Below are 13721 nucleotides of genomic sequence, written 5' to 3'. Positions count from 1 at the left end.
CCCAAACAATTGCAAGATGTCACTCTAAGCGTCCATCTCAAACACACTCCTCAAGAATCCAAACAATTCTAAGATGTCACTCTAAACGTCCATCTTGAACACACTCCTCAAGAACCCAAACAATTGCAAGATGTCACTCTAAGCGTCCATCTCAAACACACTCCTCAAGAATCCAAACAATTCTAAGATGTCACTCCAAGCGTCCATCAGAAACACACTCCCCGAGAATCCAAACAATTTCAAGATGTCACTCTAAGCGTCCAACTTGACATGGAACACTCTCCTCAAGAATACAGACACACGTGAAAGGAAGACTCGAACTGGGGACTGGGTTGGGCTGTCGTCATCGTCAAGGTTGATGTCAACGAAGTGGGGGGCATCACAGAGAATGGGGTTAGAGAGTGGGGCAGGGAGAGAGCTGGAAGAGGTGGGCAGCTCAGACAAGGGTTCAAGGATGGTCATGAATCTCCCAGTAGGATGCTAGGGGGTGGAAGAGAAGGAAAAGTAGAGTGACAGAAGGTGGAAGTGGGGAAAAGGGTAAATGAGTTCAAAATTGATTGGTAGTCATGATCATAAAATATGGTAAATGTGAATTAAATATTGGTTACTTACTGCACAAAAGGGAGAATGGTGACCAAATCTGTTTTAGTTCGGCACACATGCACGCACACAAGCACGCACACAAGCACGTACGCACGCACACGAACACACATTCAGTTTTTCAATATGAAGTAACTGATTCCCTAAGGTACCCACTTGACGAGGAGGGGCCCAGATGTCAAAGTTCAAAGGGAACCTGATCACGAGGTCAAGGGCTGTGGAAAAAGAAAGGAATGAAAGTTTTAGAAATAACCAAACATCAAACAGAGCCTGACTGTATCAAATCTTCAACAAAAATGGCCTTCAACAATAAAATGGTGGTGGCAGTGTATTGACCAAAATTGAGACAACAAAATTACCTGGGATATTTTTGTACACCATTGCCAGTGAACAGACACAATGTTTACACAGATAGCTTATATGTTGTCGATTTGGGGGTTAGTTCTTTGACAAATTGACTTCCCTACTCCCTGTGTAGCTATTGTAAAATTTCCAATGAAACTATTTTACACCTTTTTGGGGAATGCAATGTGATAAATAGACTTTGGAAGAAAATTGAAGAGTGGCTCATGTCTGATGCTGGAATAAGAATTAAACTCACCCCACAAACCATACTATTTGGATTATAGGAAAATCGAAATGATCCATTGAATATAATTTTGCTTCCTACTAAACAAACAATCTTTCGCAACCGAAAATATGGAATAATACCAGACCGAAAGAATATCTTTAGAATCTGCTGCCAGTACTATTATGTTTCAAAATGTATAGCATTTACAACTTGTTCATATGATAAGTTTACAAAATTTTTGTCATCACTACATACTGTATTTGCCTAGTAATGTACTACCTGCTTTGATATAGTCCATATCTAACACTGAACTTAAGCAATATACTTGTAGGTTTATGACATTAACACCATCACATATCTGTGAATACATATCAGGGCTGGATTTATTGCTTTGTTGCTTGCACTGGCACTAATTTTACCTAATGAACCTACTTATGAATCTAACCTGCACAAGGCTGAGATCTTGTCATAGGCTACACCCACCTTGTGCAAGCAGGATAGCAATATTTGAATCCAGCCCTGTATACTCTTCTGTTTTTGTCAATAACAACATATAACATGTGACCTGTGTCCAGAAAAAATGTGCAAAAAAAAAAAAAATGTGACTTCCCTCTGTGAGACAAAGACCCTATTGAATACAATATATATATCACAATATGACTTGGTGAAGAATGTTGACAATAGTAATGTTTTTATGACATTTCAATTTGTATTTTTTTTTCTGTCTTTTTTGAAGAAATTTCTATTTCTATTTCATATCTGTATTTTTTTTCGTTTCAGAGCATCTTTGACTTCTCCACCCGTTCCCATTCTTAACTATGATATAGCAGTATTGTTGTATTACTCCCTGGTCTATGTTCCCATGGACTATTAGAAGCACTTGTACAATCACCATAATAGTGTTCAGATACTGGTGGTTGTTGCCAACGTTTTGGTACAAATTGGGGAAAGGCATACTACCGACTTGTACGACCTACAAATTTGGTAGCAGTTTTACAGCTCAAGGTGAACGAGAACCTAAATCATCATCAGTGTGTATAAACAGCATATTCTGAAAACTTTTTGTTTTCTGACTTTTACTGCAGGAACTTAAACTGGTTTATGGCTCGGCTGGAGTGAGTGAGTTAATATTTAACGTCACATCGGCAATATTGCAATATTGCAGCCACATCGTGACGAGAACATTTAACACTAAAATGGAATATATATGAACAAGGGACAGTAAAACAATTAGAATATCACAATCAGCATTAAAACTAGCGTGTAAAGGTAAAACTAATATCACTATTTGGACAATAAACTATTAAAATAGGCTATAGATCGGCTACAGCTGAAGATCACCATACTAGGGTCCATGGGGACTTACAGTACCTTCACTACCTGCATGGACCCTAGATGGATACACACCATCCCTTCAGCCGCTGGGCTTGGTTGGAACTAGTTTGAATCATATGTTAGTAAGTTTGGTTTCAGAATTCTGGATCCTAAATACCAATATCATACTGATTCTGGAGACAGTTTAGTGTATTTTACCACTGCGGAAGGGCACAACAGAATCTGCATAACTACTGGGTATGAGCTTATCCTGCTCATATATAATTGTGTGAAATGGATGTTGTATTCTGTTGTTCAACAACATACTGAAAGGTTAAAAGGCAAAAAGTAACGCAAAAACAAATTTAACACTGTTCAGTCTTCCTTGGCAGCCGACAAGACGTACTGGAAAGTTCCTTCGTTTCCCTACATAGGATCGGTAATAAAGTAAATAAGTCATAGACAAAAGCTAAAAAAGGCAACAATTTACTATAGTGGAAATAGAGAAATACCTTGGGTGTAGGAGTTCATAGTGACAATAACTGGCGATGAGCAGATCGTGAGGTAAATGTCAGCAGAAATTCAGCAATATCGCAAAAGTATGATAGCGTCAAAATGGCGTATCAGAAGTGAAACTGTCGTCATAGCGACGTCATAAATCTCGCGAGATCGTCATAACATTACGCAAAGTTAAAGACTGGTTTCATTCGTACCCTGCGCAAGTCAGGATCCCCGTCACGTTATTATAGAAGACATCGTCTTCAGTTGGTTTTCAAGCCATGTTGGAATCGGTGGTTGATACTGCTGTCAAAGAGACACTCAACAACACTGAGACAACAGTTCTGATCCCATCCAGTGATATAAAAACCTATCATTAGTTGCTACATAAGAGACTCCATATGAAACAACAGGGACATTTCAAGTGGGTATAAATAGATTATGTGCAAGAAAAGCAAATATCGGGTACACCTTAGTCATACTTAGGTTGCCAGTCCAGACCTGAGGAAAGGAGAAGATCCTCAGTTTTTATCCCTTGTAATGAGACAACCCGATGCAGAATTTCTCTGAATCATTACGAAGTTTCAGGTTGAAAGGATCTGGATCTGCATGTTAGTAATAACGGCATCACGGTACATTACCGGGTCTTTATCTCTTCAATAATTAGGCATTGTTTTAATATATGGCAAGCACTGTGTACAACCAAGAGTAAAGTGATTGTTTAAATCCTACTAGGAATTCATTCCGGAAGCTGAAGCAGTGTAAGTCCCATTAATCCCCAGTAAGGTGACCAGGCTTTGGCTGGTTGTAGTTTGGATGGTTATCTTTAAACAACAACATTCAACCTTCCGCAGAATCCGACGCAAAACTCTTTACCCTAACTTATCCCGGATCGGCCATGAAGGGAGATAACTCGTGATGGCTTAGTTTATGATAAGAAAATAATCGAATTTGACGTTTTTTAACACCAAGTGAAACACGGAAAGATTTTTGATTTTATGGATATAATTATTGATGCAAACAGATAAGAAATTATGGCAACAATTTAACTGCTCTATTTATATTCCTAATAGAGTATGCCAACTCTAGAATTTCGAAGCGATCAGCATGCCTCTCAAAGAAGCGGTTTGGCAGCCACATTCCATCTAAGGTCATGGTCATTCGTGTGGCCCGTGTTGTGTGTCACGTGACAGATTGGACGGGTAGTATGGTTTATGGCAAATCTGCCCACATGGATTGGTATGCTTTGGATATTGACCAGTTAAGATCCCCTTAAATAGCGTTAGGATCGCTGTGTACAACGGAATGGTTTGTTTCAGGATATTACACCGTGAAGATACGACGTGTTCCACGTTTTTTTTTGACAAACTATTGATCTTCAGCGACCCATGCTTGTTGTGAGAGGCGACTATAACGGGATCGGGTGGTCAGGCCCACTGACGTGGTAGCGTCTAGACTCGTCATAGTAGATTCCTGGGCCCTTATTCTCGAAACATTCGTAGCCCTAAGAATTCTTAACTTTGATCGTAGCCAATGTGTCAAGAAGTTCGTAGGGCTACGAACGTTTCGAGAACAGCTAGCCAGGTTCGGATTATTAGTGTCATTACTGACAGGCCGCCACCATGGCGCTGGCTCTTGGTGACACGGGACCAAACATGGTCCAGAAAATGTCCCCTTACAACTATGAATTGTGAGTGAGTTTTGGTTTTAGCAATATTCCAACAAAATATTTTGAGTGATTTTATTTCAGCAATGCCCCCGCGGGGTACACCAGAAATGGGCTTCACACACTTTCCCCCATATATGGAATCGAACCCGTGTCATCGGCAAATATCAATGAACATTTGGTGTTATTCAAGGACGTGTAGATCAGCGGAAACAAAGGTACATGAATGAAGTCTTTGAAGGGCATTTAGAAGTGAAATGCATAAGAATGAAGATTTTATGGATATCAACTTCTATATATGAGAACACAACGTTTCGGAGTTAATGCTTACTCCTTCATCAGGTGTTCTCATATAAAGAAGTTGATATCCATAAAATCTTCATTCTTATACATGAATGAAATTGTGTGGAGCAATGTATTGCGATCCTGTCCATATTATATGAGAACAACAGTCATTACTGCTGTCCACCAGGTGGTATTGAAGCCAGTACCTCGTATGACCACCTACAGCTGCTATCACTGCCCGACACTTCCTGGGTACAGGAATCAGTTGTTGGGTGTTTGTTGTGTCCTGCTCCATTCCCCCTACAGCATGTGGAAGAACTGTTGAAGATTCTGTGGTGCATTACGACGTCGACGTACCCGTCTATCGATCTGATCTCAAAGGTGTTCGATTGGGTTTATACCCGGGGATCTGGAGGGCGAGAGGAGGGTATTGGTTTTGTTATTGGCCAGGTAGTCCACGGTGGCACGTACTGTGTGGCGCCTGGCGTTGTCCTGTTGGAAGAGCTATAGCTAAATATTTTAGAATTACTAGGTTCACATGTATACCTCTGATATTCTAGTTATTGTACTGTCCTTTGTTGACAGGATTGTATAATCTATAATTGTTAATCTATACATTGTTTTAGTCACGATATGGCTGATATATTGCCAAAATGACGTTATATTTTAAATCACTCACTACTATATGTCATGTCGATTTGTGTTGATTAGTGTACTTCAGAGTTAGAAATGATTAGTTTTTTTGTCTCAAATTCTAGGATATGGTTTACTTTCTTCATGGCATGTATTTATAGTGGCAGGTATTTACCGTGGCAGGTATTTATCAACCGGTCATAAAGGGATATAACTCGGGATGGCTTAGTTTATGATGATAATTGAATTCGATGATTTGTTAAACGCCAAGTGAAACACAAAAGTATTCCATCACACACACACACACACACACACACCACACACACACACACACACACACACACACACACACACACACACACACACACACACACACACACATTTATTGACAGAAATTATGACAGCAATTTTGTAACTGTTTCTTTATCATAATTAAATATGAATGCGCAAATTCAAAATTTCGAAGCGACTCTTGGTGTCACTGGACGTTTCCGGGACAATGTCTAGAAGTGAATGTTTTGACTCCTATACACGTGCATCACACAGCGACTGTATCGCTTCATGATTTTCTCCCATCCGGACCTGACAAACTTACACGCGGTCAAAATGGGTTCGATTAAAATTACTCTCTCATACAAGTGAGAAGTACACAGGTGAAAGGTATTGAACCGGGGCTCCTTTCACGAAGCAACCTTTACTAAGGTTACCCTTAACCTTCGTGTTAAAGAATGGGAGTTGAGGTTAACCTTAGTGAAGGTTGCTTCGTGAAAGGACCCCTGAGCTATTCGGGAACATAGCAGTTACGTTTCGACAGATCTTAACACGAAGACATTAATTGTGATCGATCATCCAGTCTTCACTAGACCGGGAACGATCAAATCTCGGAATTCTCAGTGTTTCCACAACAGTGTCAAGGAGTGAATGTTGTGTCTTCTAACGCAGAAGAGGTGACAGTACCATCCCCGTACGTGTCAATGACTGATGCTTTAGCTTTAAACGCTGAGGGGGTGACAGTAACATACCCGTACGTGTCAGTGACTGATACTTGAGCTCCCCACACTGAAGGGGTGACAACACCATATCCGTAGGTGTCAATAGCTACATCACTTCGGGATTTCCTCCCAAACGATACCGACAAACCGACACACGGGCAAAAGGGAGTTCGACTACATTCACTCACTCAAACAAATGGAATTTACACAACATTTTAAAATGAGCTAAAGAAAAGAAAACAGCCGGTACGTTTAGAAGAATGTATTAAAGTCCAGTGATACATCTTCATGTCAGGCGCGATACACATCATTCAGAGAGATCGACTTTAGTGTTGACTGGTCGGTGATATATCTTCAATCTGTGGACAGAAAGCCAAAACAAAAAAATTAAATCTCTGATCACAGCAACATACACGTCTATATCACAGGCAAGTGTCTATGAATCATGGTCACTCGAGATACATGCTTTCTATAGTCTCGAGTTGATCACAGGAATGTCTTGTCCAGACATGACTATTTACAGACCGCCGCCATGCAGATGGAATACTGTGGTATACACTATAGTCAGTGTGTAGTGAAAACGTACCGATGAATTTCACTTTAACCTAAAAAGTAAATCAAATAAAGTGAAATTAAAATTGCCAATCCTCGTGATTTTACCTTGTTAAGTGAGCATTTGAATCTTTGAATTTTATTTATCTTGAGATAAAAGTTGTTTAAGGGACGATCATAGTTTCAAATCGCTTTATTTGTTTGTATTACATGGGGGCATGCACATTAAAGACACCCCGACAACAAGCTGGGTTTGTCTAAGTTAAGGCTCATTACCTACAGCACGTGCTCTTGTTTCATTGTTCCAACTACTGAACTTACCCCCTTGCAGTGTTGGCTCAAGAGAGGAGTGTTTTGACTCATCAAATTCAGTGAGGACCCCTCTATTTTACATCTGCCCATCTATTTAGCATTGGAGGGGGTCCAGAAACATTATTATTTGGACCCACTCAAAATTTCACCCAGATCTAACACTGCCCTTGTAACACTATGATCCTTTCTTGAACAAGAGTCACTAAACTTCTGAGATTGGTAAGGTCAAAATATGAAGATTCGCAATTTTAATTTCACTTTATTTGATTTACTTTTTGTTTAAAGTGAAATTCATCGGTACATTTTCATGGCAAACTGACTATAAACTCACTCACTCACTCTAGAGGCTTGTTTTATTCGTCATAGAACATTTAATGTACCACAAACACTGCTCTTTTGGTAACTGGAAACTGTCGAAATATTTAAAAAAAAGTTAACCTACAATATTACTTTGATACACTTCATGCACATGTTCAGCCAGGAAACGTGTAGAACCCAATATAGACACAACTACTGACATGCTCATGGTGTAGTGCATGAAGGGTACATATCCCAGTCGACAGAATGCTGTCATTTTCAAATGATCTTTGCGGTTTTGGTTCCGTGACTACCTCAACAAAATGGAATCGTGCAGTAAAGAAAAAAAGACACATAAGAACCCTGGTGACAGACACTACTAATATGCTGTATGGGTGTCTGCCACGTGGTACCCTGCTCTGACGTCATGGCCAGGATGGGTCGTTGCTGAGGCAGGTAAACACTGTTTTCATTGGTCCAATAATCACTGAAAAATATTTACTCACACTCATAGATGTATACATATTCAATGGAAACTAAAGTATCGACCACTGTCAGTATTGCATTTGTATCCGCACCATCCTGGTGTGGTACCAGTTTCTCTCAAAGCGGAGATAAACCACACTCACTCACTAACACGCAGGCAGTACGATGATGGCGCGCCAAAGTGTTCGTGAGTCCTAGTTACAGCACGTCTAGGGAAGCAAGTGTATCTAACACAAAAACAAAACAACAAAAACCCAGCAAAACAACTGGAAAGTAAAAGTAATATTTAATAGTTATAATTGATGTGTTTCAAATGTATACTTGTTGTCAAATCTTGTCCGAAAAAGCCAAAAAGATTAAATATTTATAGAATAAACCAAAAACACAAAAATCCAAAACATCCGAAAAAATGTCCGAAAGGTCCAAAAACATAGAGTCGCCAAACATATTATATTTATGATTCAACACAGTTAATTATCATATGGCACAGTTTACAAGATGGCAAGATATCACTCTGGCCGTCCACCTTAAACATTCCTCAAGAGTCCAAACAAATGTAAGATGTCACTCAAAGCGTCCATCTTCAACACACTCCTCAAGAATCCAAACAATTGCAAGATGTCACTCTAAGCGTCCATCTGAAACACAGTCCTGAAGAATCCAAACAATTTCAAGATGTCACTCTAAGCGTCCATCTTAAGAACACTCCTCAAGAATCCAAACAACTGTAAGATATCACTCTAAGCGTCCATCTTAAACACAGTCCTGAAGAATCCAAACAATTTCAAGATGTCACTCTAAGCGTCCATCTTGACACGGAACACTCTCCTCAAGAATCCAGACACACGCGACATGAAGACTCGAACAGGGGACTGGGTCGGGGTGTCATCATCATCAAGGTTGATGTCAACGAAGTGGGGGGCATCACGGAGGACAGGGGTACAGAGAGGGGCAGGGAGAGAGGTGGAAGGGGTGGGCAACTCAAACAGGGGTTCAAGGACGGTCATGTATCTCCCAGTAGGACGCTGGGAGGGTGGAAGAGAAGGAAAAGTAGAATGACAGAAGGTGAAAGTGGAGAAAGGGGTTAATGGGTTCATTATTGATTGATTGATCACAAAACATGGAAAATGTGATTTAAACATGGATAATTTACTGCACAAAACACCGTGAGAATGGTGTCCAAATCAATAGTAATGTTTTGGTTCCGTACACACACACACACACACACACACACACACACACACACACACACACACACACACACACACACACACACACACACACACACACACACACACACACAAACACACATATTCAGTTTTACAATATGAAGTAACTGATTCCCTTAAACACCCACTTGACGAGGAGGGGCCCAGATGTCAAAGTTCAAAGGGAACCTGATCACGAGGTCAAGGGCTGTGAGGAAAGAAGGAATGAAAGTTTTAGAAATAACCAAACAACAAACAGAGTCTGACTGTATCAAACCTCCAACAACTAATGGCTTCATTAAACCCCAACTGATAATTAGAGTGAACCCAGTAATAAAGTTTGACACTTTATGTCTAACATATTAATTAAGGTGTCACTGAATGTTTCCCTAGCTTTAACTATACTGGACAAAATAAGTTAGGGATATTGGTGTTTTTATGATTGATATTTCATCACTTCAATGAATAAATCGCTCATTATTAAAATGATTCACAATTTACGCATATCCCTAACTATATTTGGCTAGTATACATGGTATATTTCTGTTTTTCACACTGGAAGTCAAGATACCTACTGTTTGAAGAGGGTTCTTAATTTTTGTTCAAGTGTTTCACAATGCTTTGGATCTGAATGTTTCAAATAATTACTTATTAATGACCAATGATTTCTGGTATCCCTTGACCAGGCCAGGTTGCTGTCTAAGATCGTAGAGAGGGGAGAAACTGGTTCAAAATAGTAATCACTGAGTTGATGTTAAATTGTTCTTTTCCTTGTTTCCAAATGTTATTTATTTTGATATGATTAAATGTTTTAGTAAAGCTTAATCAAGCACAGTGATTTCGTTGTGTTTTTGCTTCATAAATGAAGCATTAACTCGATCATAAATAATGTTTAGCGAAAAAAAAACATATTCCTGCAATATATTGCAATACTTGTGGCAAAGTACGCTTTCACATCACGTGATATCGCAATATGAAAATTCTCTGCATTACACATCCCTACATTTAACATATCTATGTTTTAACAACAAAAGCATGTTTGGTGTAAATCTGACCTTCTGGTGGTCATGTTTGTTTTTTGTGTATTTTATTAGTGTTGATGCGCTCAGCAATTTTCCAGTTACTTGACCAAGGTCTTTGGATATGCCAGTCTGAACATGACAATATAATGACCATCCGCTCTTGTGCATTTCCAAAGAAACTGACTATACTGTAATACAATCTTGTCCTTGTGTGTGTTGATTTGTCATTATCACGGACTGGACTGACTTTTAATCTTCTTACCGAAGCACTCGTAGAATCATCATGATCCTGTTCAGATACTGGTGATTGAGTAAGATCACAGAATGCCGGATACCTTCCGCCATCTTTGAAAGCATACGAGTTAGCCCTATGGTTTAGGGTTAGCGTTAGGGTTAGGGTGACCTGACAAAGAATATGACTGGTAGGTAGCCACTTTTCTGTAGATGTACCTGTGACTGTTGTCCAACTTTTAGCAGAATTTGGGGAAAGGTAATTCTCCTGGTAAGTGAGACCTTAAACATTATAGCTGGTAGCAATTTCATAAAATTATAAGGCAGCTCAAGAAGAGTGAGAAACTCAAACATCATTTGTAATAAATTTACGTGTATAAACTGCATATTCTGGAACCAATTCCTGACAACAAGAACTGGTTTATGGCTCGGTTGGAACTCGGTTGGTTTGAACTATATGTTAGTAAGTTTGTCTTCAGTACGGTGGATCCTAAACACTAGTAATGTACTTACACTGACAACAGTTTAGCATAACGTACCACTGCGAGAAACAACATTGATATAGGGGTGGACACATGTACCTGCATAAGCACTAGTTATTAGCCTAAACTGCTTATTTATTACATATGTGTGTGTATTCCTCTCGTTTATAAACATACTGATTCGTTAAAAGGCCATGAGTGACGCAAATAAATTTGTAACATCCTTTGTCAATCCTCCATGGTAGTAGGCAAGATGTTCTGGAAGTTTCTTCCCTTCACCGGGATGAATAAAGTAAATATCATAAAAGAAGGCAAAAATGGAAACAATTAACTATTGTAGAAACAAAAGAATACCTTGGGTGTAGGAGTTCATAGTGACAATAACTGGTGATGAGCAGACCGTGAGGCAAACGTCAACAGAAATTCAGCAATATCACAGAGGTATGATAGCGTCAAAATGGCGGCATCAAAAGTGAAACTGTCGTCATAGCGACGTCATAAATCTCGCGAGATCGTCATAGCATTACGTGAAGTTAACGACTGGTTTCATCCGTACCTAAGCTGGTTCCCGATTCCCTTTGCGCGCTCTAATGTTCGCCAAAGCTAGTATGCTTGCAACCGTACCCTTCACAAGTGAGGATCCCAGCCACGTCATTAATACAGAATGTGTATAGGACAAAAGAGACGACATAGCATGCCAGTATGCAAGTATGCCACAAATATACTTCAGTATATAGTATATATTTTAAATATGTTGGAAACACAACGATTCAAATAGAAACATTCTGATTAATCGACTGTAAGTTAAAAAACGCCCAGTCATTTTAAGTTACAAACGCGCAGTCATTGTAAGATGTTATCGGTGTAAAGACCTTGGGCCTCCTTTCACAAAGCACTTAGGTGATCACAGGTCACTAAGGTAGCCTTAGTGCAGTGTTAAAGAATGGGAATTAAGGTTAACCTTAGTAAAGTTTGCTTTGTGAAAGGCAAAGTGAAGAGGACTATAAATAACGTCGCACGTGGGTATCCATTTTCAAACGAAATCATTGAATGCATAGTGAACTTGTTTCTTGCTATCATGACATCGTCTCCTGTTGGTTTCTATGCCATGTTGGAATCCACGGTAACAATGACTGATGCTGCTGCCAAGGAGCACTCACCAAAACGGAGACACCAGATCTGATCCCATCAGGAGCAGGTGTGATACATAAACCTATCATTAGATGCTACATAAGAGGCCCCCTGTAAAGGAAGTTTGTCACAAGACGACAGATATTCAATCGAAAATTCTTCGTTTTGCATCTGTTCTGAGGACAGTTTAGGGTTTGTTGTTGTGCGTAGACGATACCCTGGCGTCTTCGTCCCATTCGGTTTTGGTATTAGATTTGGAGGGCTGATTTCCTTGTTAGGCGTAAGACTTACAGGTTCATTTGCTAGTGTGGAGTTCGATTAGTGTACTTGCATGCATTAGAATTATTGTAATGTTTAGAGATTAGAGACTAACTGTGTTTAGACATTTTATTAAAAGTTCATTTTCTACACTTTGAGAGATTATGACCAACTGATTATAAATCATCCATAGCTATCCCACTGATAAGAGTTGCCATGTTTATTTTCTTGTTTTAACCAAAGGTAAGTGTTAATTGGGTTGTCATATACGTCTGTTAGAGATCTCTGCACATGTTTATTTCCACTGCTCAACAGCATCCCATGTTATGAGACAAGTGCGGCCATGCCCGTTTTGCTTGACTCATGACATCGATATTTTATTGGAGTTGAAGTACTGGGATTGAAAAGATTGTCCACTGATGGTTGCATGAGTTTTATTGCTTCAGTAGTTAGTCAAGTGGCTGTAATGGTTTAACTGTGATGGTTTAAATCTGAGGATTTATCCAGGAAGCTGAAGCATTGTAAGTCCCCTTGATCTCCAGTAAGGTGACCCAGCTTGGTCAGTGGTGGTCGTGTTTTAAGAGATCGTGTTTTAATGCTACCTATATGCCATGTCGATTAGTGTTGAGTAGTGTACTTCAGAGTTAGAAATGATTAGTTTTTAGACTCAGTTCTGTGATATGTTTTAGTGTTCTTCGTGACAAATATTTATCACCTTAGGCTTTACTTAATTTATTGTCGTGGACACAGCCACTAGATTATTGGCCTTTAGTAATCCATGCGTGACATAAGAAATGGTCAGGTTCGCTGTCTTGGTTAAAAAGTCATTGGTTCTCAATTGCGCAGATCGATGACCATGCTGTTGATCACTGAATTGTCTGATCCAAAATCGATTATTTACAGACCGCACACGTGTCCATGATCCTTTCGCTCCCCACACTAAAGAAGTGACAGTACATACCCGTACGCGTTAAGGACTGCTTTACTGCAGATTTCCTCCCACACGGTGCTGACAAACCGACACACAGACACAGACCACATTCACTCACTCACACAAGTGGTAGCTACACCTAAACAGTTTATACTGAGCCATAAAGAAACACATCAGTTACGTTTCAACATATTTTATTACGTTTCAGTGACACGAGTTCACGACAGACGCGATACATATATCAACTAGAGA

At 39.6% G+C, this 13721-nt stretch overlaps 1 protein-coding gene across 1 annotated transcript; it reads right to left on the bottom strand.

Moving 5' to 3' along the window:
- Nucleotides 1–9003: 9003 nt before the first annotated feature.
- Nucleotides 9004–11522, bottom strand: LOC137282732 (uncharacterized). Its single transcript, XM_067814520.1, has 3 exons — nucleotides 11504–11522; nucleotides 9564–9622; nucleotides 9004–9231 (listed from the first exon to the last, which is right to left on the bottom strand). The coding sequence occupies exons 1-3, from the start codon at nucleotides 11520–11522 to the stop codon at nucleotides 9004–9006; spliced, it is 306 nt and encodes a 101-aa protein (XP_067670621.1).
- Between the last annotated feature and the right edge of the window lie 2199 nt (nucleotides 11523–13721).

The sequence above is a fragment of the Haliotis asinina genome, chromosome 1 (assembly GCF_037392515.1).
Source record: "Haliotis asinina isolate JCU_RB_2024 chromosome 1, JCU_Hal_asi_v2, whole genome shotgun sequence".
NCBI classification, from domain to species: domain Eukaryota; kingdom Metazoa; phylum Mollusca; class Gastropoda; order Lepetellida; family Haliotidae; genus Haliotis; species Haliotis asinina.
The sequence above is the reverse complement of the archived record's forward strand: the minus strand, read 5'-3'. Positions and strand labels throughout refer to the sequence as shown.